We start from the raw sequence: 11,872 nt of genomic DNA on the forward strand, positions 1-11,872 counted from the left end.
CCAGCAAATCAAAAGGACGAAACGGCGCGAGCGTTTGACCCGCCGCCGCCCGCTCGATCGTCATCAGCCCCATCGATCTCTGCCCATTCCATGGGTGGAAAACTCCAAGGAGCCAATCACCAACAAGCAAGGGTGGGTTCCTGTCCACTCAGCGTGCAGAGTGGCCTCATGCTATCATTTCATGGGCGGTTCGTCTGGTAAAGAAATTTCCAGCTTCAGCCCTTACCAGCCAATGGATGGGCGCGAATGCCAGGAATGCCACCTTCGGCCTCTCAGTCCCCGCCCCGCCCTCTTTCCATGCTCTGAGAAAATCAAATTTTACAGCCTGAGACCGTATCAAGCAGGGTCTAATGAAACAGAAATACCTCCCTTACGGAAGACACAGTACAGCCCAAGGACAAGACCCACGGCAATCCTGGCTGTCGGTGCTCAAAAGGGTTTAGCCAGCCCGACGCCAGCTCCGCCGTACCCATTGGAACAGTTATCTATGGGCCATGGCTGACCTCCACTGGACCACTCGTCCATCCCGCCGTCATTGCTGCTATCATCCCAGATACCCAAAACGATGATGACGATAATTCCTAGGAATGATGATACGCCTGGGTGGAGCCCTATTTTCTCATGGACAGAGATACTACACCTCCTTCCCCTTGGGATGGTTGACCGCCACTGGTTCTGGTAAACCATGTTCTATATAATAAATACCTGATCTCCTTCACTATCGCCTTCGCTTTTTCTTCATTCACCTTTTCCATCCTTCCATCCTTGTCTTTTCGGGAAGCCGTTGAGTGAATTCTTCAAACAAGCGCTGATCCGGCCCGCCCCTCCCATATAAGAGTGATATCATCTTCCATTCTCTTATCACCCACTCATCTCCCTCCTACCTCAACTCTACCCTCATTGCTCATCTACCACCATCACCATGCCTCGCTTCGACGATGCTGACTTTGGCGTCGAGGCCGCTCCCGCCGGTGCTCGTTCGCCCAGAGATGCCCGTGGCAGTACTTCTGGCTCTCTTGCCATCCCCAACGAGGCTGGCAATACTGTCGAGATCCCTGCCACCAGAAGCTCCATCAGTGATGCTGCCCAGTTCATGCACAACCTGAGCTTGTCTCCCTCGATGCGGGATCGTCGGGGTTCTCGCAACTCCTTCGGCACTTCCCTCCCCATCCCCAGATCCCCTCGGGTGTCTCGCCTGTCTTCTGTTCGCATGGCCGATGCCTCCTCTGTCTCTCGTGACCTCCTGGCCTCTCAGGTGCAGGACATGTCCAAGGAGAAGGTCGCTGCCGCTAAGAACATGGCTTTCGCTTTCGACATCGATGGTGTCTTGGCTCACGGCAATCACGCCATTCCCCAAGCCAAGGAGGCCCTCAAGATGCTGAACGGGGACAACGAATTAGGCATCAAGATCCCCTACATCCTCCTGACCAACGGTGGTGGTAAGACTGAAGCCGCCCGTTGCCAGCAGCTGACCGAGATCCTTGAGGTGCCTATTTCGACCGACCAGTTCATCCAGTCTCATACTCCAATGCAGGCATTGTCCGAGTACTACGAAACTGTTCTCGTCCTGGGTGGAGAGGGACAGAAGATCCGTGAGGTTGCCGAGAACTACGGCTTCAAGGATGTTGTTCACCCCAAGGATATCCTTGCTTGGGACCCCACCATCTCGCCCTGGCGCACCTTCACCGCCGAGGATCGCGCTGAGGCTAAGCCCCGCGACTTCTCCAAGATCAAGTTCGATGCTATTCTCGTCTTTGCCGACTCTCGCGACTACGCCACCGACATGCAGCTGATCATCGATCTGTTACTGGCCGAGGACGGCAAGTTGCTGACCCGCGCCAAGGACCCCGTCTCCTCCCGTATCCCCATCTACTTCTCCCAGGGTGACCTGCTCATGCCTACCGACCACCAGGGTCCTCCTCGGTTGACCCAGGGTTGCTTCCGTATCGCCATCGAGGCGCAGTACAAGGCTCTGACCGGCGTTGACCTGGAGCGAGTGGTCTACGGCAAGCCCGAACGCGCCACCTACACTTACGCCGACGAGGTGCTCAAGTCCTGGATGGAGCAGATTCACAACGAGAACCGCCTGCCCAAGAACATCTACATGATTGGTGACAACCCGCAGTCGGACATTGTCGGCGGTAACATGTACGGCTGGAACACCTGCCTGGTGCGCACAGGTGTCTTCCAGGGCGGCGACAACGACGAGAACAACCCGGCCAACTTCGGTGTCTTCCCCAATGTGCTGGAGGCAGTCAAGGCGGCCGTCCGCAAGGAGCTTGGACAGGAGTTCAAATTCAAATGGAACCCGAAGGTCAACCCTGTCACCCACGGCGATGGCTCTTCCGCTGTCGAATAAGTCACGACTTCGCTCTACACTACGCTACGTGACAAATGTGATTGATAACAGGAAAAAGTGGTTGAAGAATGGTTCGATTTTTTTTTCTGGGCGTCTGGCTAAAGTCTGTTCATTGATTTATGGTCATCATTATCATCATATTGATCTAGACGATTTTGCATATTTTGGGTTTATGGGCTAGGACTACTGATATCCATCGGCGCTTGTCTGGATGCTGTCCGGCAAGTCGACCACTGCTACAACTGTTACAATTGATTTTATTTGCTGCAAATAGACGATTTGGATTTGCGTCATGAATAGAGTTATTTCGGATTCAAGTCATGCGGTCATCGTTGACGACATATTGACGAGATGTGTCTGTTTCTAGTAAGGCGGAACTTTCTTCAGTACCTTGAAGATGGGAAACAAGCCAGATTTCTCCGAGAATTCTCCCTGTCAGGGACAATCAGAAGATCTATCTACATGTCAACAAGCCGAGCAGGGTCTGTCGTGACATAGTCAGGATCGGGTCAAGTTGCCTTGGCAATGGCAATGGCAATGGCAATGGCAGGCGACATATTAGTGTAGAGACCCCATGCAGACTAAATTAGACCGAAGCCACGACGCAAGCCCAGCCGGCTTCCCAGCCGGTCGGAATGGTGGCTTTTCGCTTTCGCTGGGATTGTAATTTCTTGGGAGTGTGGCGTTTTTGCTGTGTGAGTAGTATTGGATGCAGTACGACATGATATGGTCGTGATTTGGCCGTGTCGCGGATATCATATATATGCAGCAGGGATGGATACAGGGAGTAGGGTCAGTCTATTTCCGGCTCCTGCTTACAGACGATGGATTGATCAACCAGGATGATAATCTACAATACATACGGATACGGCACGAAGATACACTACAGACATGAGCAGGATATTCTGCCAGAATTCGACCAGGCTGGAGGCCGGGTTGTCTACCTCGACAGCCGGGAATGTCCGCGCTCCTTGTCGGTGTCGGGATGGCAGATGTCCGTCAGCATGGAACCATTCGTGAGATTGCCCTGGGTGGTGGCCACGTCCTCGACGCGATTCATGACGGCGGTCCGTCGAGTTGGAGAGCATCCACAGGGGCTGGAAGACTTGACTCAGCCGACAAATGCTCATAAGGTCTCAGTGGTTAGTACCCGCCCGTCTTGGATCCGGCCCCTGGCACAGCCATGGTCCGGGAGTCACTGAGGAATAAGTGCAGCGTCTCATCCCGCTTTCGCTCAGAGACCACCCTGACATCGCTTTATCCCTTGAGTAGCGCAGAATCGATGATACTACGCTCATCTGGGACATTGACCTTATTGTCCAAGAAAAATTGTCCAATCTGGTGATGGGGGAGATGAGCTGGTGAATCAGCTTCGTCTAGCCAGTAGCCTCACGAGCGAAGTCGATCCGGTCCCTCGCTACCTGAACTGATGCCTCACGACTCCAATGCCTAGGGCTAACAGCCTCAAAGTCATTGCCCAAGTTAGACTGGATACAGATGACGGTAGGCAGATTGGCATGTACTTTACGAGGTGAAAGCCAAGAGTTCCAGTAGCGCTGACCGGCGGATGCATCCTTGCGCATGTTTGCAGCATGGAATCGGATCAACGACCATCATCAGTCAGACAAACGTGAAGCGTATCGGGAATGAGTCCATATTCCACTCATTGGCAACCTAGATTGAGAAAATCGATATCAAATCCCCCGAGACTTCGTAGACACGTCGAGTCCGTGTGCAGAGATCATGTACAAATTTCTCTGCGCGTGAGAAACTGACAATTTGTGTCTGGAGCCAGAGAACTCTGTGCTTGGTGCAATCTCGTAGCGTGAGACCAAGCTTCACTTGAGCCTATCGGGTAGCATCTTCGGAAAGATTGTTCTTTTAGTCTGATATCGGAGATCCATACTGATCTAGTGCCAACTGGGATGAACCAAGCTGATGAGGTCGGTCGACAATGAGAGGACGAAATGTGAAGCCAGTGTACTCAGACGCTAGTCCTATTTTAGTCAGATCTCGGAGTACTGAATCCGTCAACTGGTCACCATCGCAATGAGCTCATGCTGACAACCTCTCGTCTGTCAAGTTGTAGTCATCAGCTAGACAAAGGTACTCGAGGAGAGCAACATAGTTGAACTGCCAAAAAAGCCGATCCGATGGCCCCGAAATCGATGGTCGTCCCACAGAATTTAAGGGACAGACCTGCCCCATGCTCCAGCCTCCAAGCCTCCCAGACTTGAAGACTATAGTCAGATCAGCTTTAATCATCTCTTACCTGTCACAATCTTGGTGACCTTATATCAGCTCATCATCATCTCGCAGAATGTCCCCAACCAATCGCGCCGCATGGCAGACTGCCGAAAAGGCCAAACCTCTCGAGGTCAAGCCCGCCCCCTACACCTCTCCCAAGAAGAATGAGATCGTTGTCAAAAATAGCGCCATCGGCCTGAATCCGGTCGACTATGCCCGCCAGGATATGGGCTCCGCGCTGTTCTCCTGGACCACCTACCCCACCATCATGGGCACCGACGTGGCCGGCGAGGTCGTCGAGGTGGGCTCCGGCGGCGCAGCGGGTCGCTTCAAGCCCGGCGACCGCGTGCTGGGGCTGGGCAGCGAGCTCAAGGACAACAACCCCGCCGAGGGAGCATTCCAGCTGTACACGGTCGTGCCGGCGCACCTGGCGTCCCCGATCCCGGCGGACCTGTCGTACGAAAGCGCCGCCGTCATCCCGCTAGGCATCTCGACGGCGAGTTGTATGTTGTTCGAGAAGGATCACCTGGCGCTGCGGTTCCCCAACAGTCCGCGGGCTGCGCCCACCGGCCAGCTCGTGCTGATTTGGAGCGGCTCGTCGAGCGTCGGCAGCAACGCTGTCCAGCTGGCTGCGGCGGCGGGCTACGAGGTCATCACCACCGCGTCGCCGAAGAACTTTGAGTATGTCAAGTCTCTCGGTGCCAGTCGGGTCTTTGACCACCGCAGCCCGACTGTCGTCGAGGATATCATCAAGGCTTACGACGGCAAGACCGGAGCCGGTGCGCTGAGCATCGGCACGGAGGCGTCCGGCCCTTGCGGTGAGATTATTTCCAAGGTCAACTCGCGCAAGTTTGTATCCTTGACCAATCCTCCAAGTGGTGCACTGCCGAAGGGCATCGAGTCCAAGTTTGTGTTTGGAGCTGATGCCAAGGATAATGAGGTTGGACCGGCCATCTTCGAGGGTTTCCTCCCCAAGGCGTTGGCAGCGGGAGAGTTCAAGGCTGCCCCTCCTGCCGAGGTGGTGGGTAAGGGATTGGAATCGATTCAGGAGGGACTCAATCAGTTGAAGAAGGGTGCGTCAGCCAAGAAGTATGTCATCAGTCTGTAGTACACTGCTGCGCGCATTTCTAGATCATTTTGTGTGAATGGTCCTGCAGGACTACCTGTAATTCCTGGAGAACCTCGGGACCATTAAGATCGCAACCCAAACAGATCCACGTAGGCTCTTTCTCTCTAGAGGTAATCTTCATTAATTGATAGATAGTATTGATGTTCTGGAGATCGAGGGAGTTTCTCCGTCTGTAGGTAAGACCCGGGAGTCGTCGATGTACATATTAGTTGCAGCCAGTCAGACATAATTGTAGATTGAATCATATTTTCCGGCAATATTCTCAATATGATATCTCCAAAGTTGTGCGCTTGTTTTGTAGGGTCTAGCATCTAGTGATGAATCATTTGCATCACTTGTTCCACTGATATTTCATCGATGTCAGCGTCTGCTGTCCCTGATCACCCCGAGAATAGCAGCACTTTCGGGCTGCATTGTGATAGTAAACCAGGAGAAATGGAACCCTTCTGTGAGCAAGATTCGCAAAAGGCGAAGCACTGCTTTGTCATACCTGATAGATTCGGTGAACTGGTTGAACAGGCGATTGTACTTGGCGCACATCATTAACCAATAGTTATCTACGTACTCCGTATTGCACAGCGCACAGCGGTCTGATCCAAAGGAATCAAGGGATTCCGACCAAGAATGAAGGGGTCTAGGCAAGTGTACTCCGCGCTCGTTAGGAACAAAGGGATAGACAACGAATAGCGGACGGAGTAGATAGTTTAAGTCTTGGCTGGATCATTCATCTTGGCATATTATTAAGAAGGAATGCTCGACTTTGAGAGGATAATGTTGACCGCAGAAGATCATCATTCAGATCCCGGAGTATGGGTTATGTTGTAGCTGCAGAGGACGAACTGCAAGGAACGATGGCCAAGGAGATCAGGGGACGTTGTTCTCGTCATGACAAGAACGGACTATGAACGGAGTCCGCAGGCAGGACCATCTACTCCGTAGGACTAGTGAGCAATAGTGCATCGGCTTTGAGCTAAGCAATGACAATGTTTGCTGGACCGGGTCGAGCCATTTTCCGGCCGAAGATCTGTGGAGTCATGCAATATCAAGTCCATAATAATAATCCTGAGTTCCGAGAGTCTGACTGGAACGATGGTCAGGTGATGCTTGTTGCAGAGTCAGGGGATTTAGATTGCTAATAGAAAGGTCAAGTGACCAATCAGAGAGACAACTCATCATGATCCGATGATGCTACCATATTAAGTGTCACACCTCCGCATGATCATCCCTGAGAATACTCGAAGAAGGGACGAATGGTAGATCAAGCCGAGAGGGATAGTGTGGAAGCTAGCATAACTGTTAGGTAATTTAGCTTTGGAGAACGTGGCTGGATCTGGGGTACTCTAGTCAATGCTCAGTAGTACTTACTAGTACGGAGTACATACTCTGCTCTATGAGGGATTGCCTCTTCATTCCGTGGATCCATGTCACAGAACTGATAGAGAGGTGATTGTTTGATATAAGTTTAGAAGAGAATAAATGGTTGAAGACATCTATCTACGGAGTACAGGATAACAGGAGCTGTATAAAGTGATTATGTAATTATGTTCCAAGAAAGCGGCGATGCGCTAAGGCAGCGTTCGCATTATGTCATAAAATGCTTGCGGCGATCCCAAAGAAGATTAGGCCAAGAGATGGGCCATGGTAGAATTCGATCATAACAAGACTTCCCTTAGGAGTTAGGGGTCGGGTCTACCTAGATAGTATCCTAGCTATGCATAGTCGGCACTCGGATGAAACATATTATCAATCCCTCGTCCTCCTTGCTATAACGACGCGGATGGTTTCTATGTCATCCATGTTGAGGCTGTCGTGATTTATGACGCAAGATTGTCATCGCATGGAAATTCCCTATTCCCAAGTGATACTAGCGCATACAGCCAGGTCAGATTGATAAATTTAATTTCAGATTTAGAGCATTTTAGAGGCAAGAGAAAAAAAGAAAAGAAAGGGAAGAATGGAGATCATTGCATAGTATCAGTCAGTATCAGTCAGTATCAGTATCAGTATCAATATTAATACCTATCTATATCAATATCAATACACGTCTATCTATAATAATATGCTTGTTTGCCGCATTCAGAGGCCCATTCGCCCCATGTGGCCGCATCTTGCCCTTTCCATGGCGCCCAGCCCGATGGTTCTCATTCTTTCTGTGTCTCTTGATCTCTCTGTCTGCCCTTTTTTGCCGCCTCCGCTTTGCTGTCGATGGATTCGAGAAATTTTTCTATTTTAGAGGCTGTAACGTAGGTTAGGTAGGATCAATAAATAAACTTGGATTTTGCCTTTTGGCTTTTCGCAACCCCAGATCTCCTGACATGCTCTGACTCCTCTCTTCACCTCTCGTCACTCATCCGTTTTCCATTCCATCGATCTGCAGACACTTCACACTCCTGTCCACAAATAGTCTTGTCTTCTACAGCGACAGTTCAACCATCATCTCCTGCTCCTCCTACTGGTCGCCATTCCACCCTTGAATCGTGCATCCGCTCGGGGGTGTTGCGGTGGTGTGCCCATCCGCTGCCATCAAACATCCATAGTTCAATAGCGAGTTTCTGTGACTAACAGCTTCCTCATTCTCCCTTCTCCTCACGGTCTCACCTTAACAAAGTCTCCGCCGCCCCTCTTTTTTTGTGTGCGTCGGTAAGAAATTAAGACTCTGCTTGGAAATCTGGGGAAAGAGAAAAAAAATACTAATTAGCTAAGAGAAAAAAAAAATCCGTCTGTTCGGTCTCTGTGTTCCCCTTTCCTTCCTGCGCATCCGTATCCCGCCCCGTCCTTCTTTCTCCTCATCTACCCGGCGGATTATATAGTTCAGGGGCCTCTTGCGCAGGCCCTTCCAATCTATCATGTCTTCCGCCGTCACCTCCTCTGCCATTCCTCTACAGAAGCCTACCTATTCTCGGTTCACTACGGCTCCGGCTCTAGACACTAGTCATCCTCAACTGTCGCGCACTTCCTCGCCACACTCGTCCGCTTGTTCCTCCCCCAACGGTTCCAGATCCAGCAGTCGCCGTCGTCCGTCGTTTGGTTCGATCAAGGAGGACGTCGACGGTAAGCACTCGTGCAAGTGTCGGCAAGGTCTCAGACGGCTAATTTATCCTCTCTGTACAGGCATTGCTCAATCGTTCGTCGATACACACATCACTCAGTCTCCCACAGAGCAGACCAAAACCACATCGCCCCTAGCGATTGATATGCAACACACACCTGATTTCTGTTGTCCCTGCGGTGGTTTTCTGGGTTGGAAGCAGATTCGACTCGGAGGAAAGAGTCTTAGCAGGAGCTATGGGGATCTTCGCGCATTGGGGGCTATGCACACTCGGGGTTGGGCGTGGGAGAACAATGCGGTGGTGAATAATCCTCCCGTGAAGACGCTGCAATCCAAGTCTCAGAAACCCCCTCCAGGCTCCTCGCGGCTAGAGAAACTGCCCCCAGAAGTTCTCGGTGAGTTTCCCGTCTGCATGCTGGATATCAGCTCATCCACTGACAATGTCACTGCAGATCAAATCATTTCCAACCTGGCGTTGGATATCCCGCCTAATGGGTACACACCACGGAATGTTGACCTGGTGTCGTGCCTCCTGACTTCCCGTACGTTGCACGCTGCCACACTCGGGGTGTTGTACAGAAACATGACCTTCCCGCATTCCATCATCTTTTCCAAGGCTCTCAACCACATGTTGCAGTATCCCGCGCTCGGAACCCTCGTGCGTCGTCTGGACTTTTCCCACTTCACCTCCGTAGGACTCGGACGCACCAAGCAGATGAATGCAGAAATCCAGAACCTCACCTCCAAGACGCTGCTGAAATGTTTGGATCTCCTGCCAAACCTCAAGGAATGTCTGCTCCAGGAGCATGTGGAGGGTGATATCAGCGTGGAAATCGTGCAGAAGATATTCACCGGTTTGCCCAACCTGCAGGGTGTTGACTTTTGCGGTTGTGCGACCCAGTCATTCTCGGCGGTTTTCCAAGAGGCCTTGATCGCAGGGCCGGGTCTCCCCCTGAGCCTGCCGAATCTCAAGCGGGTGTCCCTGCACGAGTGCAGCAGTCTGCCTCCATCTACCTTCGAGGTCCTTCTCCCTCGTCTGATCAACCTGACCCATCTCGATGTCACACACACGCAGATCAGCGAGGCGGCGCTGTTCTCCATCCCCGAGACCGCACAGATCACTCATCTCAGCCTGTCCCGCTGCACTCGGTTGAAGGGTTCGAGAGTGGTCGAGTTTTTGACCACGCATCCCGCCGTGTGCAATACGCTGGTGTACCTCAACCTCCTGACCGATCCCACTCGCTACCGGATTCTCGAGGAGGAGGATGTCGCTGCTCTTCTTCCTCGGTTGCCCAAAACCCTCCGCTCGCTGAACCTGGGAGGTGCCAAGATCACTTCTGCTCATGCGTCTGCCCTAGTCCCGTTGACCAAGCATCTCGAGGAGCTCGGCTTGAGCTCGGCGGATCTGTCCTGCAAAGACCTCAATATGTTCTTCGCTCCGCCTCCAGCGTCGGACAACGCGGACTCGACCCAGGCGCAGGAACCTTGGGAGCCGTCCTCGCTGTGCTACCTGGACCTCAACAAGGTCACGCAGTTGTCGATCGGCACCATCTTTAACACCAATACATGCTTGCTACTTTCACAGCAGAGTTATCCTCTGCAAGTCATTGAATTCAGTGACAAGATCATTGCTCCCCTGAGGGAGAGAATAAAGAACAGCCGTGCCTCCAGCGGCTGGACCATCCGTGAGCTTGGCAGACGAGGCTGGTACGTGCGTGACCCTGCATCTATGCCAAACCAAGTCCCCGACGACGGTTCTCGGCCCTGGAAAATGGGTGCCCGTTGGTGGGGGATGAGGAAGATTCCTGTTGTGGTAGGGGACGTTGGAGGCATCTATGGCCATTACATGTTCAAGAAATAAGTCCTGGAGACAAGAGTGCTCATCATTGGCTGTTGCTTACGACTTTGATTGTTTTAATACCCCTGTTTTGCTTCATTTTCTTCCTCTTTCTATCCTTCAATGGAAAACGAGCGGACTCATTTATGATACCAAATTGCAAGCGAAATTGCAAGCGTGAGCGACAAAAGTGCGGGTGATTCACTTGTTACTCTGTTTGATAATCTGCTTTGCTTTCCTTTTGCCACGAATTGTCCAGCATCTTGTGTTCTGCATAGCGGGAGTGATTCTCATAGCGTTATGGTTGTGCTCTTTGGGATGGTTGCTAGTCTTTTAAGGTTTTGATCGATCCTCACTCCATGACATGTTCCCTTATAACCTTTGAGGTCAATCCTAGCTACGTGGTATTCTGAGGGCAATCTGGCTGTAAAGAGTTCTTCTCGTTCTGTTTGAGGTCTGGGGTTCCATGAAAATGGCGTCATTGCTGTCTGTACATTTCGGGTTAATCTTATAGCTGATTCTCATCTCAATAAAACTATCATCGATGTCTAATGCCGTCAGTAGCTCAGATTCATAGTCTGTTTCCTCTTATTCCAGCTTGGAGCCTTGGTTTTTTTTTCCGGATCGAATCTCTGACGTCCAGACTGCCACTGCTCACGTGATTCTTTCTGCAGACTTCCACGAGACCTGCGGAGCCCATTTTACACATCCTCGAATTCATCCCACCTTCCCACCAGCTGAATCATCGCAGAAGGCCGCTGACCTTCCTCTTCGCCGGACTCGTCCTTGGAAGGTTTTCTCCCCCTCCCGATGGGTGGATCCCGATACGCCGCTCAGGACAGTGGAAGCTGTCGAGTTCCAGGACGATGGCACCTCCGAGCGGATCGGCGGCATACAAGAAGAAAGATGGCACCCTGACCATGTCTCAGGACTGCCAGTCCATCTCGTGGATTCCTGCGGCTGGCGGTGCGACGGGAACGATTACGATTCCAGTTGCTCAGATCACTAGTATGTGAGATGACTACTTGGTTGATTCTTTTTTTTTTTTTTTTTTTTTTTTTTTGTTTAATTGGTTTTTGACCAAGGAAGTTTAACAGAAAACCCCGGCTGGAAACCCCAAAGTGATGCCCAAGATCTTCTTTCCTTTCCTTTTTAAAAATCTCCGACCCACCAGAACAAAGGGGAACACGGTATGCGGCTTTTGCTTTAAAAAAAAAAAAAAAAGAAAAAAAACAAGTGGAAATAGAGAAT

At 51.4% G+C, this 11,872-nt stretch overlaps 3 protein-coding genes across 3 annotated transcripts; all 3 read left to right on the forward strand.

Moving 5' to 3' along the window:
- Positions 1-922: 922 nt before the first annotated feature.
- Positions 923-2,359, forward strand: CDV56_109700 (phosphatidyl synthase; the record flags this gene model as incomplete). The annotated part of the gene is made up of 1 exon (XM_026763319.1): positions 923-2,359. The coding sequence occupies one exon, from the start codon at positions 923-925 to the stop codon at positions 2,357-2,359; it is 1,437 nt and encodes a 478-aa protein (XP_026619120.1).
- Positions 2,360-4,679: 2,320 nt separating this feature from the next.
- CDV56_109701 (zinc-binding alcohol dehydrogenase family protein) lies at positions 4,680-5,714 on the forward strand (the record flags this gene model as incomplete). Its single annotated transcript, XM_026763320.1, has 1 exon — positions 4,680-5,714. One exon carries the CDS (start codon positions 4,680-4,682, stop codon positions 5,712-5,714), a length of 1,035 nt encoding a protein of 344 aa, XP_026619121.1.
- A 2,867-nt stretch (positions 5,715-8,581) lies between these two features.
- Positions 8,582-11,637, forward strand: CDV56_109702 (Leucine Rich Repeat domain protein; the record flags this gene model as incomplete). The annotated part of the gene is made up of 3 exons (XM_026763321.1): positions 8,582-8,786; positions 8,847-10,597; positions 11,296-11,637. The coding sequence occupies 3 exons, from the start codon at positions 8,582-8,584 to the stop codon at positions 11,635-11,637; spliced, it is 2,298 nt and encodes a 765-aa protein (XP_026619122.1).
- Between the last annotated feature and the right edge of the window lie 235 nt (positions 11,638-11,872).

Source organism: Aspergillus thermomutatus (assembly GCF_002237265.1).
Source record: "Aspergillus thermomutatus strain HMR AF 39 chromosome Unknown NODE_1, whole genome shotgun sequence".
In the NCBI taxonomy this organism is placed as follows: Eukaryota; Fungi; Ascomycota; class Eurotiomycetes; order Eurotiales; family Aspergillaceae; genus Aspergillus; species Aspergillus thermomutatus.